Source organism: Eutrema salsugineum, unplaced genomic scaffold (assembly GCF_000478725.1).
Source record: "Eutrema salsugineum unplaced genomic scaffold, Eutsalg1_0 scaffold_11, whole genome shotgun sequence".
Classification (NCBI taxonomy): domain Eukaryota; kingdom Viridiplantae; phylum Streptophyta; class Magnoliopsida; order Brassicales; family Brassicaceae; genus Eutrema; species Eutrema salsugineum.
This window is the reverse complement of record NW_006256901.1, coordinates 482398-502548: the sequence shown is the minus strand read 5'-3', so window position 1 is coordinate 502548 and position 20151 is coordinate 482398. Positions and strand designations below refer to the sequence as shown.

Genomic DNA, 20151 nt, shown 5'->3' with positions numbered 1-20151 from the left:
AAAACGCATACACAAAAACATATGTGAACATCTGTAACTAATCATCCCTGAGGATATGACCATATTGAAACGAAGGCTTAATTATCATGCACAGTATTTATGCTCGTGGATACACCCACAATGAAATATGACACGTCAATGGCTAAGAAAAGTAGTTAACATATTTGGTGTGGATAAGTCCAGACATATCATCTACATCAATACGTCCACACTAAAATATGTAGACAAGTTATATGGGCAAGTACACAAAAAGTTCATTAGTGGACATGTACACAAAAGTTTTGGAAGGCAGGAAAAATTGAGGTTTTTTGTGTTCAACTTCTAACGAATCCAACTTACTTTAATTTCTATGTACATGGCCACGTGTAGTCAACAAGATCAAATTGTATATGGACTTATCCATGTAAACTGGAAATTGCTCTGTATATTTCAGCATATTTTTTGTTTCACTATTTCCTAGTCTTTTGGATATTTTTTTCTTTTAGAAGGATATTGTAAGGTCGTGACCACACATACAAACAAATTGTAAATATTTATGATGGCTTTCATTTGTGTAAAAAGATTTTACGATTTTGCAATATGAAAAGACTACATGCATCCAGAAATAGAATCTTAAAGAATTTTAAAGATGTATGACTGGATGTGTCCAAAAATAGATGGGTGGAGTCAGGTGCTAATTTTGCTATATCAGAAGATGTAGATATCTTTGTGGATGTGACTATATGCACGAGCATGTAAGATGAGCATAGCCACGTTGAGTATATGGATATGGCCATAATAATGCGGGAACGGTTAGTGGATGCAAGGAAGATGTCTGTGTGGACAAATCCAAATTATGTAATGATAGTCGTGGATATGTTTGCGAGCAACAAACTTGGACATTTCCACATGGATAAGTTTCTATCTAATTGTTGTGTATTTTTCTTGTAGTTATGGACATGCCCACAAATCTTGAAGCCAAAAATTACTTGTACTTATAATCTATAAGCCTTTTGATGCTATGAGAAACTATAAAACATGCTTAAAAACTTACAACTATATGAAAATGTGACAATAACATATGTGAACGAAAAGTATATGTGAAAAAAGCATACACAAAAACATATCTGAACATCTGTAACGAATCATCCCTGAGGATATGACCATATTGAAACGAAGCATGCACAATATTTATGCTCGTAAATACACCCTCAATGAAATATGACACGTCAATGGTTAAGAAAAGTAGTTAACGTCTTTGGTGTGGATAAGTCCAGACATATCATCCACATCAATACGTCCACACCAAAGTATGTAGACACGTCATTTGTATTGTTAACGTCGGCAAGCGAGAGACAGAATATGGAGTGAACAGAGAAGATTACGAACCCTAAACTGAATGTGGATATGTCCATTATGAAACGCATCTGGCTGAGTACACGTGGACACACCCATTTCTCGGAAGGCACATCTCTCACGACAACGACACCAAATCCAGTGGTGAGAATCACACTTAGAGGGACAGATCCGTCGAAGAATCTTGATTATTTGTGCATCGCATATGATGCAAAGTGGAACCAAATGATATGAGAAATCCCCAGTTGATTTCTGAAGCCGAGGTGGGTATCGATGGAGGTGAAATGAGCTTTGATGGCGTTGAGACGTTGATGTGGTGTTGGTGTGAGGGTTGTCAAGTTTTACCCTAAATGAAATCAATAGCCGCAAGTGCACAGCTGATCGATTGTAGTACTTAGGGATCGAATCCACAGGGAAGAAGGATCTTTTCCTGCAAAAGCCTTTGAAAGAAATATAAAGTAAGGAAGTCTAGAACCAAACGGTTTTGTGGGGGTTTTGGTGGTGTGTTTAAAATGTAAAAACAAAATCTAAAAAGAAACTACGGGAATTAAATAACCTAATAACTAAACTTAACGAAAATGAATAAAAACGAGAAAAACGGGTATTCTAATTGCTTAAATGAAAATCTACTAAAAAGGAAAGACAATATTGAACTAAAGCTTGAAAGAAAAACAGTGTAAATCAATAGGAAAGAAGGCGTTGGGGTTCAGGGAAGTTTTCTCAGGGGTACGAACGATTCAAAACATTGCTAGAGAGTAAATTTGATAAGATCTTAGCTTAAACTTTTCGAACTGGAGTCACGGACGTATGAATACGCCACTGTCATGATCATAGACAACTATCTCTCTCAACCCTGACCAGTAGGTTTCCACTCTGGCCCTGGAAGAGAAGAGATGCATTATGTTTAAGACTCGTCAGCATTCACAAATCGCCCATAGGTAGGTTTCCACTCCTATGTTTGTTTTGCTTTCCCAAACTAGATCTGATACCGGATGAACACTTTCGTGTCACCAAGCATCTGGATCAGATTGTAGTTCATGACGCTACTCTCATGCAGTAAAAACGAATTCAGAAGAAAAAGTTCTAAGTTTCGGCTCAAAAGCTTATGGAATCCTCATCGAACATATAAATCCCCATCGAAAATCCCTTAATCCCCACAATAAAACTACTCAGACATGATGAACGAAATCAAAAGTATAGTATTAAGAAGTAGAATAGAAACCGAATTTGAAAAAGAAAGAACAAGGGTTCAAGAGAACAAATCTCTCTCTCCCTAAAAGCTAAAGCAAAAACAATAAAAATATGAAGTAATGATAGATGATGATGAGATGATATTCGTTTAGGGTTCCTAAGACATGTATTTATAGTGCTCAAGACCTCTCTGGACGTCACTTAGGGTTTCTCCAAATGAGGGAATCATTGTGGGCTTCAGAAATGGGCTTTTGGGCTCGGAGTTGGCTTGCCGCGGTCGGGAGTGCTGTGACCGCGGGGAATGGATGGTTTGCCGCGGTCGGGATGCTTCTGACCACGGGAAATGGCTTGTTGGCCGCTGGTGGAAATGCTCGCCGGCTGGTTTACGGGACATCTTGCTCTTCGCATATCTTTTAATTGAACCGTTGGATTGCCAAGCTGTAAAGTGTGCTGGAAAGCTGATACTTCCATCTTTAAGGTCTCTAAATTGTAGCTGGATCAGACGGTGAGAAGGCCTTCAATCAGGGGTGAACTTCTGACGGTTTGACTCTGAGCTGAAATCTAGTTTTCTATCCATTTTGTTAAGTTTTTCCCTAATTTACTTGAAAAGAATCTTGGAACTACAAATACTAGAAAAACGTGATAAAAGTACTTAAAAGCAATTAAAAACATAGAAAAAGTATTTCAAAACGATCCATTAAAGTGGTCAAAATACGGTGTTATCACAAGTTTGAAATCCAGGTCCATGACTTTGTTTTTGGTGTTGCGAAGCTCATAGGTGTGCTTTGCTTGCTCTTCCTCCATGCTGTTGAATCTGTTAGCGATCATAGCTGCGTCCTTGGTTGCTCGTTCTTCTATTGAATTGACTTGTGAGGCTAGGTTATCGATTTTTCTCATTGAAAAGTTTTGATATCCCGTCAATCCTTTCGTTCAGAGCAGCTGTCGCAGTTGATTGAGCTTCTATGAACTGTCTGATCACGCCTTCAAGCTGACTCAATCTGTTGCTGAGCTGAACGTTCTCAACTCGGTGGAGAACTTGGTGAGGCAGGCGATGCATAGAATATCTAGGGTTAGCCATTGGAGTAACGTAGGGCTCGTTCTGGAACGTTCTGTAGTCTTCGGTTTGAGTTTTTTTCGTAGAGATCTCACAGATACTGCTTCTCTCTGCGTCTGGTGGCTTGAGGAGTGTAATAGAAACTTTCCTCATAGTGTGTATTTCGATTTATAGGATCCATATCTTCTGAAATGGAAACAAAATAACCGAAAAATGGAAAGTTGCAGAAAAGGGGGTTCTAGAGTCGATTTACCAACCTTTCTCGGGGTTTTGCGGAAAAGAAAACGCGTGCCTTCCCTGGCAATGGTGCCAAAAACTTGATGTGGTGGTGGTGTCGTGAGGGTTGTCAAGTTTTACCCTAAATGAAATCAATAGCCGCAAGTGCACAGCTGATCGATTGTAGTACTTAGGGATCGAATCCACAGGGAAAGAGGATCTTTTCTTGCAAAAAGCCTTTAAAATAAGTATAAAGTAAGGAAGTCTAGAACCAAACGGTTTTGTGGGGGTTTTGGTGGTGTGTTTAAAATGTAAAAACAAAATCTAAAAAGAAACTATGGGAATTAAATAACCTAATAACTAAGCTTAACAAAAATGAATAAAACGAGAAAAACGGGTATTCTAATTGCTTAAATAAAAATCTACTAAAAAGGAAAGACAATATTGAACTAAAGCTTGAAATAAAAACGATGTAAATCAATAGTAAAGAAGGCGTTAGGGTTCAGGGAAGTTTTCTCAGGGGTACGAACGATTCAAAACATTGCTAGAGAGTAAATTTGATAAGATCTTAGCTTAAACTTTTCGAACTGGAGTCACAGACGTATGAATACGCCACTGTCGTGATCATAGACAACTATCTCTTTCAACCCTGACCAGTAGGTTTCCACTCTGGCCCTGGAAGAGAAGAGATGCATTATGTTTAAGACTCGTCAGCATTCACAAATCGCCCATAGGTAGGTTTCCCCTCCTATGTTTGTTTTGCTCTCCCAAACTAGATCTGACACCGGATGAACACTTTCGTGTCACCAAGCATCTGGATCAGATTATAGTTCATGACGCTACTCTCATGCAGTAAAAACGAATTCAGAAGAAAAATTTCTAAGATTCGGCTCAAAAGCTCATGGAATCCTCATTGAACATATAAATCCCCATCGAAAATCTCTTAATCCCAAAAATAGAACTACTCAGACATAATGAATGAAATCAAAAACATAGTATTAAGAAGTAGAATAGAAACCGAAATTGAAAAAGAAAGAACAAGGGTTCAAGAGACAGATCTCTCTCTCCCTAAAACCTAAAACTTAAAAGTATTCTAAAACAATAAGAAAAATAGCATGTCCTTCGAAATAGGGTTCCTAAGACATGTATTTATAGTGCTCAAGACATCTCTGGACGCCACTTAGGGTTTCTCCAAATGAAGGAATCATTGTGGGCTTCAGAAATGGGCTTTTGGGCTCGGAGTTGGCTTGCCGCGGTCGGGAGTGCTGTGACCGCGGGGAACGAGTGGTTTGCCGCGGTCGGGATGCTTCTGACCGCGGGAAATGGCCTGTTGGCCGCCTGTGGAGTTGCTTGCCGGTTGGTTTACGGGACATCTTGCTCTTCGCGTATCTTTTGATTGAACCGTTTGATTGCCAAGCTGTAAAGTGTGCTGGAAAGCTGATACTTCCATCTTTAAGGTCTCCAAATTTGAGCTGGATCAGACAGTGAAAAGGCCTTCAATCAGGGGTGAACTTCTGAAGGTTTGACTTTGAGCTGAAATCTGGTTTTCTATCCATTTTGTTAACCTTTTCCCTAAATTACCTGAAAAGAGTCTTGGAACTACAAATACGAGAAAAACGTGATAAATTACTTAAAAGTAATTAAAAACATAGAAAAAGTATTTCAAAACGATCCATAAAAGTGGTCAAAATACGGTGTTATCAGACGTGTGAATCTGGTGGAGAAAGCGGAGTTCGAGAAAGCTCAAGCGGTGAAGAATTGGTGACACAGAGCGAATAACGAACCGCAGAATTATAGAAAATAGGGACTATGAACTCGGTGGTGACTCTCTCTAGGATTTGTAAGATGAGGAATGATGTTAATGGTGGTGAAAGGTTGTGGCTTTCATTGATGGAAGAAAGAAGGTACGAGAGAGAGAAGCAGATTTGAGAATGACAAAGAATAAAGAAAGAGATGACAAATAATTTAATAAAAAAGTAAAATAAAACTGGTTTGATGGAATTGTCGGTTTATTTTTAAACCAATAAACAGAAAGAGTGTTTTGTCTTTTTGCATGGTCTTTTAAGTGGAAAGAGCTATGTTAAATGAAAGTATCATAATATGTAAATACAAACTCAAAAAGAGCCATATAATGTAAATTTCTCTTAACCATATCATGTTTTGTAAATTGACTTTGTAATCATATAATATTGAGGAATTTTATTTTTTTCCTCTATAATAGATGTTGACTTTTTATTTGTAAAATAATCCTTTAACTTTTAAATATTTTTATTTATGCAATAAGTATAAAAATTTAATTGAATATAAATGTGATAACTTTGATTATAGTTTAGAAAAATTTTAAAAATATATAATATTATTAAATATGAAAGTTTTCATTGTAAATTAAACTACAAAAAGGAATTTCATATTAAAATACATAAAATTTTATGTGAACTTTTGTAAAACAGAATTAAGTGAGATCAATTCATAAATTTTATTAATGAAATATGTTAAAAATAAATAATAAAAAAATATATTGAAAATAATTTTTTTAGAAGAAAAAATAAAAGTAAGTATTGGAGACAAATATACTTCCATTTAAAACTCTTTTATTTTAGAAGAAAAAATAAAGTTATGTATTAGAAATGGTTTTACGGCCTGAATTTGAGAAAGAAAAAAATTGCGTTGAGGAAAATATAGGTAAAAAAGTTACTAAAAAACTAAATAAAAATCCAACGATGATGGGGAAGTGTAGCTATCAGTGCACAGTGTGGGCCCCATTCTGCGGAAGATCCACTAAACTCATTTGTGTGTCCACTAAACGTGGGCACATTCCTGTTGTCCCCTTCGCTGGTTTTACATTTGACGCCAAGCTATTCGCTCATGTAATTACGAAAACAACACTCTTTCGAAGCATATTTTTTTTTAAAAAAAACATTGATTTTTTTCCCTTCTTTGTTGAAAAGTGAAAAATATTTCTATATTTTTTTTTCTTGTAAAAAAAAAATAGAAACGGCAAAGCTATGCTTATAACACAAGAAGTATAAATCGTACCCAATCACATTCAACAACTAGTGGAACCATTTTCAATAAGATAAATGACAATAGATCTTATTCTAAAAATTCTTCACTTATTACTTGTTTTGCTTTGGTTTTCCAAATATACCATGATTTTCTACTTTCTTGTCATTTTTAGAGACATTCTAATCAAGAAAAAGAAAATAAAAACCCAAATTTTTTGTATGCTGATTTGCTGTGTACACCTTAACAAAAAGATAATACTTTGACCTAGTTGCACCTAAATGGGCATTTTAATGACGTCACATTAAATCCAACCGTGTAATTCTTTTGAAATATATCGCATTTAATAGTTATCAAATTATCATACTCACACGTTTTGTGCGCTGTCTTCGAAATTAAACATTTCTGGAAAAAAGATTATAAAATGAAAAAGACAAACTGTCAACGAAGATTTTCTTATTGGTTGATTTTGAATCCAGAAGAAAAAGGGCAAAAACCCAGTCGTCAAAAATCAATCAATTTTCTCTTTTTTTTTTTTGATTTTTAGTTTCAACTTCCAAAGATTACCTGGGTTTCGAAGATTCCTCCTTTTTCCACCAATCACAGGACGAAAAGTATTCACATTTCTCTGTTTTTCCCTGTCTCAAAAATCTTCTCCGGCGAGAGTAATGGATGCGCCGACGGAGAAATTCGTGGCTTCACGGCCGTCTACGGCCGATTCGACGCCGATGAGAGGTTGTGGACTCGCTAATCTGACGTGGGTCGGTGTAGACAAGGAGGAGCTGCGTCAGAGGCTGATGATGCCTGAGTATATCCGTCTCGCTATGCGTGACTGTATCAAACGGAAAGATGCCACAGCGATTCCTGACCATTTGCTCCTTCCCGGTGGCGCCGTCGCCGATATGGCTCCTCACGCTCCAATGGTTGTCTTCATCAACCCCAAAAGTGGTGGTCGTCATGGTCCTGTTCTTAAAGAGAGGCTTCAACAGCTGATGAGCGAAGAACAGGTTTGGTTTACTCAAAAGTAACTTTTTTTTTTAATTGTGTTTTAGTGGGTGTTTGTGTTTAGATTGTGAACGCAATTTGGCCTGATCTATGGATTGGTTCAGTGTGCAATAGAGATGTGTTTACTGTTCTGTCTCTGATCAGATCCTTGTGCTGTTCTTGTATCGATTGGGGAAAGTTAGTTAGCTGATTGATGTTACTGATTTATGTGTTCATGCTTAGTAAATGTTGGATCTAGTGGTTTTGGTAGGGAAAGTTGTGTTTTTTTTGTTGTTTTGTTGTTGGAATGATGAGTTGACTTCAAAGACTGAATCTTTTGGGATGCTTGAGTTTCTGTTTGAAGAGTGGAAAATTATTTGGAATTTTTCGTTAAGGTTTTTCTTTTCTTTGTGATTTCTGTATAAACAGGTGTTTGATCTAACAGAAGTTAAACCTCATGAGTTTGTTCGATACGGGTTGGCGTGTTTGGAGAAAGTGGCAGCAGAAGGAGATGAATGTGCAAAAGAATGCAGAGCAAGGTTGAGGATTATGGTGAGCACAAGCATTATTTCTCAGTCTCATATTTTCTTACTTAACTTTTTTGGCAACGAGAATGTGAAATGGGATTGGTTCAATAGGTTGCAGGTGGTGATGGTACTGTTGGTTGGGTTCTTGGATGTCTTGGGGAGCTTAATAAAGATGCAAAGTCACCAATTCCTCCTGTTGGAGTTATCCCTCTCGGTACAGGAAATGATCTCTCAAGGAGTTTTGGTTGGGTGAGAAAATCTTTCTTCTCTCTTATGGCAACAAGTCTCTTGAGCTTTCAAATTGAAAATTGTTTTTTCTTGTTAATCTTCAGGGTGGTTCGTTCCCTTTTGCGTGGAGATCCGCTGTTAAAAGAACCCTCCATCGCGCAAGTATGGGTCCAGTTGCTCGACTAGACAGGTAAAACTCTTATTTGGACAAAAACAAATTAGCTTTTGCTTTACCTGTCTGTGTCGTAAAATGTGTGCTTTGGTTATATATGGTTTGCAGCTGGAAGATTCTAGTGTCAATGCCATCTGGAGAAGTTGTTGATCCACCTTATTCTTTAAAACCAGCCGAGGAAAATGAACTTGATCAGGTTTGGCTCTATTTACTTAGGCTTGGCTCTTCTCATTTCATCATCATCATGTGTTTTTGTAGATTGCCACGTTCTAGCAATTTTAACCGGGCTTTGTTGTGGTTTCTTCAGGGTCTGGACGCGGGAATAGACGCGCCTCCAATGGCAAAGACCTATGAAGGCGTGTTCTACAATTACTTAAGCATAGGTTTGATGAACTTCTTCTCTTTTGATTTTCTTATCAAATTTTCACAAGTATCTTGTTGACCAGGTTTTCTGTGTGTTGTTAGGTATGGATGCTCAAGTTGCATATGGCTTCCATCATCTTCGCAACACTAAACCATATCTTGCTCAAGGCCCTATCTCAAACAAGGTTTGTTTATATCTTCAGCCAAACCTGAATCATATCTCAAACCATATTTTGTCTCTGTTAAAGCTAAATTAACTATGATCTCACTATTTAACCACACAACGTTTACTTTTTGCAGATTATTTATTCGAGTTTTGGTTGCACTCAAGGTTGGTTTTGTACACCGTGTGTCAGTGATCCAGGTTTAAGGTGCTATAAAGAGTCTCTATATGTATAAGCTTTCTCTGCCTAGCTCCTTGTTGTGATGTTGACATTTTTGTTTGCGTTATTTGAATTGACAGGGGACTTAGGAACATACTGAAAATCCACATCAAAAAGGTTAACTGCTCTCAGTGGGAAGAGATCGCAGTCCCAAAAAAGTAAAAAAAGAGACAGCTTTCGATATTTGTTTCACCTATTACAATCTTAATGCCTAAACCTGATTGCATGGATTTCTCTTGTAGTGTGAGATCAATCGTGGCATTGAATCTTCAAAGCTATGGAAGCGGAAGTCATCCTTGGGGTAATCTAAAACCAGACTATCTAGAGAAGGTATTGTTTCTGATTCATTCATCATAAACTGAACTCAAATCTCTAATATTAACCGAACGGTTCTCGTTTTATTGCAGAGAGGATTTGTGGAGGCTCATTGTGATGATGGTTTGATAGAGATTTTCGGTTTCAAGCAAGGATGGCACGCGTCATTTGTCATGGCTGAGCTCATCTCTGCCAAGCATATAGCTCAGGTAACTTAGAATAAACACACTGGTGAATGTAGAATCATATAGCCATAGTTTTTGTACTAAAAAGGTTTCGTTTTGGTGACCAAATCAGGCTGCTGCGGTTAGATTTGAGCTAAGAGGAGGTGATTGGAAAGATGCGTTCTTGCAAATGGATGGGGAGCCATGGAAGCAACCGATGAACACAGATTACTCGACATTTGTGGAGATAAAAAAAGTTCCTTTTCAATCTCTGATGATAAATGGTGTGTGATCACTATCCAAAGCTGGATTCTTTGTAAAAAAGCTAATTGTTTTATATTTGGATTTGATCATTTAGTTATAGATAGATGCTACTTGTTGTTGTTAATGTTGGTATTGTAAATCTTTGTGTTGCGAGAAATTAAAGTTTGTGTTTTTATAAGAACATGAGCCAAATCTTTGGCAAATTTCATTGATTTCTTCATTCTTTGAGTACAACAAATCAAGTCAGCTCAACAAATATAAATCCTCATAGAAAGAGATTTTGAAATTTATAAGAGATCTTATTAACTTTTTTGGCTTAGTTAATTTAAATTTATTTTAAAACTTTATAAAAACCAATATAACATCTTATAAATCAGTCAAAAAAAATGAATTTATTAACCCATAAAATTTAGGCAGTGAATGGTAACCGCGGTGTGGGACGGTATTTGTAAATCCGCCTTTGTGTTACCAATCACCAAAAATTATTACAACTGCGCGCTTTTCTATATTTAATAAAAAAAATGAATAGTAGAAGTGCAGTTTTAGTTTTGTAAAGAAAAAGTAAAATCTGCATGAAATAGTAATAACGTTAGGTTCTTGATGCGGTTTCTGTTTTCAAGTGCGGTTTTATGTATTATAACTGACATTTTTATAAAGATTAATATACTAACTGTATTTATAAAAATTATGTTAAAATTTTAGAAATGACAAAAAAAAATTTAAAACTTATGGAGAAAATTCAATACAGTTTTTTTTTTGAAAAATATGTTTAAACCATTTCTAATTTATAATTTTCTAATACTTTTAATATATTTGTTTTTGAAATATCTATCATATTGCATATATGTTATTTTTTACTAATTAAATAGTATTTTGTACCACTTATTTTGTATTAAACATATTTATCTTTTAAATAGTTTTTTTGGTACGTATAGCGGTTGAATTTTTCCCGTACATATTACAGTTGAATTTATTCCGGAATACATATTTTTAAATAAAGTTTTGAATAAAATACAGAGTATATCTGTTTAAGATGTACTCTAAATATCAAAATATTATAGAAGAGCCGTATGCAAACCAACAAGACAAGACCAGTGGACCCCAAGTAGGACCCACCTTCTAGAAGAATGAAGACTTACGCAACAAGTTGGCAACCAAGTCAAAATTCCATAGCAAAGTGTCGGCACCTCTCAAATGAAGACACCTAGCAGGACTATGTCGGCACCAATTAGAAGACAACACCTATCAAGACTCAAGACCTTGCTTTCCCCTCTTTAAATACTCATCTTGCGAAGACATTCAAGACACGAGCAATTTTTGCAACTTTCTTCTTTCTCTCTCTAAAAAACTCTTTGTACAAGCCTTTAAGTTTTTAAGTTTCAAGCTTTATATTCTCATCAAACTTTGTATTTAAAATTTTTTAATAAAACAAGATTTTCATCAGATTGCAGTCTTATTTATTCCTCAGGCGAATAAATCCAGACTCAGATCAAAGTACATCTCTAGGAACTCCTGTTGCGTTAAAGAGCACCTTCTTGTCCAACTAGGAAGAAGTAGTACGGATTTAATAAAGTAATACGGATTTAATGGTATCAGAGCCAAAACAATCTTTAACAAAACCATTGCAGATTTTGCAAAGTTTTCTTAAAAAGTTTTAAAAACAAGGATTTCGTGATTTTGACAAAATCAAACCTTTAGAAAAGACCTTTCCAATCTATGAGACCACGAAGCTGAGGGTGTTCCAGGCAGCAAGACCTAAGAGAGGCAGTGAGTCCGTTGGCAAGGCAGCAGCAGTGATCAACTAGAATCGGTAAGTCTCTTCTCATGAGTTTAAATTTTGTATAAATCATGGCGTCCTCGTTTAGAAAGTTTTTAAGTCGAAACATGCATCTGCATCTTCGTCACATACAACAATTAATTCAAGAGAAATAATGTCAAAAATAACATCCTTTAATCAAGAAATAACAAAGGATCAATTACCACATATTAATCCAGACAATATATATCAAATTGGAACATTTGATTTTAAAACGGCATATTCAATAAAAGAGCATGAGCAAACCTTGTCTCTTCAAAATGAATTTGAAGAGATAAAATTATTATCATCACTCGCCTTAGACAAATATAAACAAAAAGGATTTAATTATATTCATTTTGGACTTATACAAATTGCTATCAAACCATTATCAAGAACGGGTATAGATTCACCTATACTCATGTTACTACGAGACAAAAATTTATTAAAATATGAAGACTCTTTATTAGGAGCTGTACAATCAAACTTATGCAACAGAGCAGTGTACTTTAATTGTGCCCCGAATTATCAAGTTAGCTTACCCGATCCAACTATATTGAATACTTTAGTATTAAATGTTCATTTACCAGAAATGAAATTTCAAAACGAGAGACATGGTTATTTATTACTTTATCGAATTTACTTTAAACAATCAACTTCTGAATTTAATCCAAGATGCTTATTACAAGATGATAAAGGAGAAACGACAATATTAGCAGTTCATAGTAAAGATACTCCTACTGCTACTTACACACCTAAGCAATTAAAATGGAATGAAATAACTATTCCAGATCAATGGAAAATAGAAATTACACAACCCCCTAGAAATTTTGAACAAAGAAATATTTCAAGAATATTCGAACAAAGAGATGGTAAAATATTATTACAATTCGGATCATTTAGAGAACCACTTCCCCCAAGAATTAACTCTTATTATTCAAATTCAAGAGCCTCATTTTCCGAATATCGTAATAATCAACCTAGTACAGATTCTGATACAGAAAGTGTAAATCAAAATATTCAACAAGATAATCAAATTAAATTTAATGCTCCAATAGCTGAACCTACTCAACTAAGATGTCCAACATCACCTACTCCATCAGATTTTAAAACTATTAATGTAATATTAAAAGAATATACAATTAATAAACAATATATTAGAAAATATTTCTATTCAAAAGAAAATGAAGAAAAAAGAAATTGGTATTTCAAGACATTTTCTAAGCAACAAACAATTGAATTTAGACAAGATTGGTATAACTTTATGACAATAAAAGAGATAGATATTCCATTTTTCACTTGGTTCAAAACTTATGCAATCTCTCATAATATTAATTATCCATTTAAATCAATAAATACTAGTGCATCTTTAAGTCAAATATGGGAATTATCGGATGGTAATAAAATTAGATCAGTCCATCAACCCTTAAAAGATTTAAAAATAACTACACCTGATAGAATACTCGTAGCCTCACCCTTTAAAACAGGAGCTAATCAAGATGATAAGAATCTAATAACACAACAAGATATTAAAGCAGTATATCAACAAAATAATTATCAAAGTCAGTTACTCCATACAATATCCAAACAAGTAAATCACATAGATAATAAAATAAATGAAAGTGATAAATTATCTCTAAATAATCAAACTACCCAACATCCCTTTTCATCTGTATCAACCCCAATATTTAAACCAATTACAAGGCAAGTTAAATTCGGTGAAAATGAAATTTTAAAATCTATAGCCAATAGATTAGAAAAATTAGATAAAGGTAAAAGTATCAATAATATAGATGAAAACGATAATGAATCTATTCAAACATCTATATCGTCAGAAAGTGATATACAAGAAATAAATAGAATAAAAAATAGAACTATAAGATCTAATAAACCTTATTATTCAAGGCATACTCCACCAGACTTATTATTTGAAGAACATCATAAATATTCTAACAATATGTATTCAGGAAATGGTATATATGAATGGAACATAGATGGTAAATCCGAATACAAAATAATGAATGTATTACAAGAAATGGGTATGGCAACAGCGGCATTTAAAACAGACAAAACAATAACTGATAAAGAAGCAGAGTTTGTTTAAACAAGTATCTACGAGAGAATTACAAAATGAAATTAAACAAATAAAGTCACAAATTAAACATTTACAAGATATTGTAAATGATCAAGATATTAAGCAATTACAAATAAATGCAAGATTATCTCTGATAGAATCAAAGAATAACAATAATACTCAAGCATCCTCAAATAGACAAAACTTAGAAATTAATGAAGAACAAGATTCCGAAGATTATATTCAAATAATCAATAAAATCAATTCTCAAAAATAGTATACAAATATTACCTTACATATAGCAAAATGACTTTAAAATAAACATAATAGCCTTAATGGATACTGGTGCATATTATAACTGTATCTGTGAAGGAGTTATCCCAACAAAATATTATGAAAAAACTACTGAAAGATTAAGCGGTGCTAATGGTAGTAATTTAAAAGTTCAATATAAACTACCATGCGCAAAAATATGTAATCAAGGTTATTGTTTTAAAAATCAATTCATTTTAGTCAAAAATTTATCACAAGAAGTAATATTAGGAACTCTATTTTTTACTCAAATATATCCCTTTAAAGTAACAGAACAAGGAATATCAACCAAGGTAGTAGGAACAAAATTATTATTCAATTTCCTATCGCCTATGAAGACTAAAGAAATTCTTAATCTTCAACAAAACACGATAAATAAAACGATCAATTTAATAAAAGGTAAGCAAACCCATATCCAGCATTTACAGGAAGAAATAACCTATAAAAAAATAGAAAAACAACTTAATACTCAATATGTAAAAGATAAGATAAAAACTATAGAGAACAATTTGCTAAGTCAAATTTGTTCCGAATTACCAAATGCATTTTGGGAAAGGAAACATCACACTGTTGAACTTCCCTATATACAAGACTTCAACGAGAAAAATATACCAACTAAAGCACGACCTATTCAAATGAATAAATAATTATTAGAAACCTGTAAACAAGAAATAAACGATCTATTAAAAAAGAAATTAATCAGGCCATCCAAATTCCCTTGGAGTTGTTCGACCTTTTATGTTAATAATCAAGCTGAGAAAGAACATGGAGTACCACAATTAGTTATTAATTATAAACCATTAAACGATGTATTACAATGGATTATGTATCCTATACCAAATAAAAGAGATTTACTCAAACGATTATATAATGCAAAGGTATATTCAAAATTTGATATGAAAAGCGGATTTTGGCAAATCCAAGTAGCAGAAAAAGATAAATATAAAACTGCATTTACAGTACCATTCGGACATTACGAATGGAATGTAATGCCATTCGGCCTTAAAAACGCACCATCTGAATTTCAACATATAATGAATAATATATTCAATCAATACTCAAAATTCACTATCGTCTATATTGATGATGTACTCGTCTACTCAACATCTATAGACCAACACTTTAGTCATTTAAACACATTCTTAAATATAATTAAAAAACATGGCTTGGTAGTATCAGCCAAAAAGATGTCATTATTCCAAACTAAAATAAGGTTTTTAGGTCATAATATATATCAAGGAACTATCATCCCTATTTCAAGATCGATAGAATTCGCAGATAAATTTCCCGATGAATTAAGGGAAAAAACTCAATTACAAAGGTTTTTATGATGTCTGAACTATGTTTCAGACTTTCTTCCTAATCTTAGAAAAACTATTCAACCGTTATACCAACGATTACAAAAAAATCCAAAACCATGGACTAGTCAACACACTAAATTAGTTCGACAAATTAAACAGAAGGTTAAAACTCTTCCGTGTCTTACTATACCAAATCCTGAAGCATCTATGATTGTTGAAACGGATGCATTATAAATTGGCTATGGTGGCATTTTAAAGCAAAAAATTTCAGAAAACACTCAAGAAACAATAGTAAGATTCCACTCTAGTGTCTGGATAGGACCGCAGAGAAATTACTCCACAGTTAAAAAGGAAGTTCTTTCAATTGTTAACTGTATATCTAAATTCCAAGATGATTTAATCAATAAGAAATTCTTATTACGAGTTGACTGTAAGTCAGCTAAAGAAATATTAAAAAAAGATGTAAAAAACTTAGTATCAAAACAAATATTTGCCAGAAGGCAAGCTATCTTATCTGTATTCGATTTTGATATTCAACATATTAAAGGTGAAAATAATTCTTTACCGGATTTTCTAACAAGAGAATATTTACAGGGTAAAACAACAGATATTCAAGATAAACAAAATGACGGATAAAAAGCAGAAGAAACCGATGAGCGCATCGGATTATATCAAGCATATGCCACACCTCCAGGGCAAGCCCCTGACTACTCAAAACCAGTACGGCTTTAGCAGAATTCCACCTCTATCTTATTCAAAGGCCGTACCTACAGCAGGCCAACTCACAGGCAATCTTCAAACACTAATCAACCACCTTCTCAAAAATCCATTTATCATCTCAAACCCTACAACCAACACTTAAACACAACCCACTATACAAAAGAAATCACCCTTAAAGAACTATATTCCTATACCAACCACCTCTTTTACAGTGATGCCCTGTATCCAACAGATAACGTAACCAAAAACCGTACCTTTTATGAGTATATTCTGGTAGACTCTAAATCTATCGAAGTTACTCATTACCCAGATCCAAAAGACCCTAACCATATCTCCTATTCAACCTGTAAAATACTTCGCGTTTGCATCTATGCAACAGCTTGGTATTCTCAACCTCCATACCACAAAAACCTTTTCTCAGCCTGGATTTGTTCTCCCCGGCTATACCTACGTTGACTATATGCAAGCTTTTTTCCGTGTTCTCTATCTACGACCCTATGACCATTCCTGGTTCTTATCCTTTGACCAGCGGTTCAATAAACACGTACCAGGTTGGTTCAACGAATGGTGGCACTGGTTTGGACCCATTGACCAAATATATCCATCAGAAATAATCAAGACTTCTTATCCTTTCTACACCAAACACCTACCCAACACTAAACCTATTGGACCTCTAAACAAAATTTACTTCCATGCAGATATGGGTATTCCATGGATCTGTTCATGACATTTCAACCTTGTCCTAGCCCTACCTAATATGCCATACTCCTTAGTCAAAGAATTTCGTGTTAAGTGGTGGGACAAATATAACATCGAAAGATGTTCCCTCACTAATATCAAGAAATTATTTGACGCAAATAAACAAGACCACCTTTTAATCAAATCCATCTCCCGCTCTATTCCACTCTTAACCCCATCACAAATAGCCAACATTTCTCCTTATCATCCACCAACCCAAATCAAACAAGAACCACCAAGCCCAGCTAAAAACAAAAAACCATCAAGCCCTACCCATTCATCTTCCTCATCCCAAAAAACCAAATAAAAAAAATCAAAACTTCAAGCCATGAAGGAAACCCTCAAGGCACTTAGTCAAGAAATGATGAACATATCGTCCGACGACGATAGTGTTCACGGTCAAGAACCCCCCGAAAATCCTGAAGATCTATTTGGCGGACCATTAAGCCAAGACCCTTTTGATTTGTAAGACTCAAAAAAAAAAAAATTTAATTTTCATCTCAGATTTTACGACTCACTGGCAGGGTAGATATTCCAGGCTGCAAGTCCTCCGCGCAGGCCGTAAGACCGGTGGCAAATCTCTTTTGTGCGTCTCCAAATCCAAGATGACTCAAATTTATATATAAAAAAAAAACCCAATAGTATTATATAGTTTTATTTATCTCTTCAAATTCATTTTGTATAACCAGAATATACATTATTAAAAGTAAATTTAAAACTATAGATGAGAATAAATTTTTTTTTTTTTTGAGTCTTACAAATCAAAAGGGTCTTGGCTTAATGGTCCGCCAAATAGATCTTCAGGATTTTCGGGGGGTTCTTGACCTTGAACACTATCGTCGTCGGACGATATGTTCATCATTTCTTGACTAAGTGCCTTGAGGGTTTCCTTCATGGCTTGAAGTTTTGATTTTTTTTATTTGGATTTTTGGGATGAGGAAGATGAATGGGTAGGGCTTGATGGTTTTTTGTTTTTAGCTGGGCTTGGTGGTTCTTGTTTGATTTGGGTTGGTGGATGATAAGGAGGAATGTTGGCTATTTGTGATGGGGTTAAGAGTGGAATAGAGCGGGAGATGGATTTGATTAAAAGGTGGTCTTGTTTATTTGCGTCAAATAATTTCTTGATATTAGTGAGGGAACATCTTTCGATGTTATATTTGTCCCACCACTTAACACGAAATTCTTTGACTAAGGAGTATGGCATATTAGGTAGGGCTAGGACAAGGTTGAAATGCCATGAACAGATCCATGGAATACCCATATCTGCATGGAAGTAAATTTTGTTTAGAGGTCCAATAGGATTGGTGTTGGGTAGGTGTTTGGTGTAGAAAGGATAAGAAGTCTTGATTATTTCTGATGGATATATTTGGTCAATGGGTCCAAACCAGTGCCACCATTCGTTGAACCAACCTGGTACGTGTTTATTGAACCGCTGGTCAAAGGATAAGAACCAGGAATGGTCATAGGGTCGTAGATAGAGAAAACGGAAAAAAGCTTGCATATAGTCAACGTAGGTATAGCCGGGGAGAACAAATCCAGGCTGAGAAAAGGTTTTTGTGGTATGGAGGTTGAGAATACCAAGCTGTTGCATAGATGCAAATGCGAAGTATTTTACAGGTTGAATAGGAGATATGGTTAGGGTCTTTTGGATCTGGGTAATGAGTAACTTCGATAGATTTAGAGTCTACCAGAATATACTCATAAAAGGTACGGTTTTTGGTTACGTTATCTGTTGGATACAGGGCATCACTGTAAAAGAGGTGGTTGGTATAGGAATATAGTTATTTAAGGGTGATTTCTTTTGTATAGTGGGTTGTGTTTAAGTGTTGGTTGTAGGGTTTGAGATGATAAATGGATTTTTGAGAAGGTGGTTGATTAGTGTTTGAGGATTGGCCTGTTGAGGTTTGGCCTGGCTGTGAGGTTACGGCCTTTGAATAAGATAGAGGTGGAAATTCTGCTAAAGCCGAATACTGGTTTTGAGTAGTCAGGGGCTTGCCCTGGAGGTGTGGCATATGCTTGATATAATCCGATGCGCTCATCGGTTTCTTCTGCTTTTTATCCGTCATTTTGTTTATCTTGAATATCTGTTGTTTTACCCTGTAAATATTCTCTTGTTAGAAAATCCGGTAAAGAATTATTTTCACCTTTAATATGTTGAATATCAAAATCGAATACAGATAAGATAGCTTGCCTTCTGGCAAATATTTGTTTTGATACTAAGTTTTTTACATCTTTTTTTAATATTTCTTTAGCTGACTTACAGTCAACTCGTAATAAGAATTTCTTATTGATTAAATCATCTTGGAATTTAGATATACAGTTAACAATTGAAAGAACTTCCTTTTTAAATGTGGAGTAATTTGTCTGCGGTCCTATCCAGACACCAGAGTGGAATCTTACTATTGTTTCTTGAGTGTTTTTTGAATTTTTTTGCTTTAAAATGCCACCATAGCCAATTTATGATGCATCCGTTTCAACAATCATAGATGCTTCAGGATTTGGTATAGTAAGACACGGAAGAGTTTTAACCTTCTGTTTAATTTGTCGAACTAATTTAGTGTGTTGACTAGTCCATGGTTTTGGATTTTTTTTTGTAATCGTTGGTATAACGGTTGAATAGTTTTTCTAAGATTAGGAAGAAAGTCTGAAACATAGTTCAGACATCATAAAAACCTTTGTAATTGAGTTTTTTCCCTTAATTCATCGGAAAATTTATCTGCGAATTCTATCGATCTTGAAATAGGGATGATAGTTCCTTGATATATATTATGACCTAAAAACCTTATTTTAGTTTGGAATAATGACATCTTTTTGGCTGATACTACCAAGCCATGTTTTTTAATTACAGTCAAACCTTTATAAATTAATAATGTTGGGACCATGATAATTTATTAATTTATCGTGTAATTTATCTATAAATTAATAATTATTAATTTATAGAGAAAATTTGTTTTCCGCATATAATTTTCTAAAAAATATATTTGTAATAATCTTATATTTTAAAATTTTAAC

At 34.6% G+C, this 20151-nt stretch overlaps 1 protein-coding gene across 1 annotated transcript; it reads left to right on the top strand.

Annotated features, from left to right (window-relative positions):
* Positions 1-7327: 7327 nt before the first annotated feature.
* Positions 7328-10414, top strand: LOC18026114 (diacylglycerol kinase 3). Its single transcript, XM_006409057.2, has 12 exons — positions 7328-7806; positions 8213-8335; positions 8422-8559; positions 8643-8728; positions 8819-8906; positions 9018-9093; positions 9176-9258; positions 9374-9444; positions 9537-9614; positions 9699-9786; positions 9864-9980; positions 10069-10414. The coding sequence occupies exons 1-12, from the start codon at positions 7468-7470 to the stop codon at positions 10225-10227; spliced, it is 1446 nt and encodes a 481-aa protein (XP_006409120.1). The 5' UTR covers positions 7328-7467; the 3' UTR covers positions 10228-10414.
* The last annotated feature ends 9737 nt before the right edge of the window (positions 10415-20151 follow it).

Bases quoted from the DNA above. Each gene is read 5' to 3' on its own strand.
- LOC18026114 (XM_006409057.2), top strand. From the start codon at position 7,468: ATGGATGCGCCGACGGAGAAATTCGTGGCTTCACGGCCGTCTACGGCC. The intron at 8,907-9,017 runs GTTTGGCTCTAT...TGGTTTCTTCAG, and splicing joins AGGAAAATGAACTTGATCAG to GGTCTGGACGCGGGAATAGA. The intron at 9,445-9,536 runs GTGCTATAAAGA...TTGAATTGACAG, and splicing joins GTCAGTGATCCAGGTTTAAG to GGGACTTAGGAACATACTGA.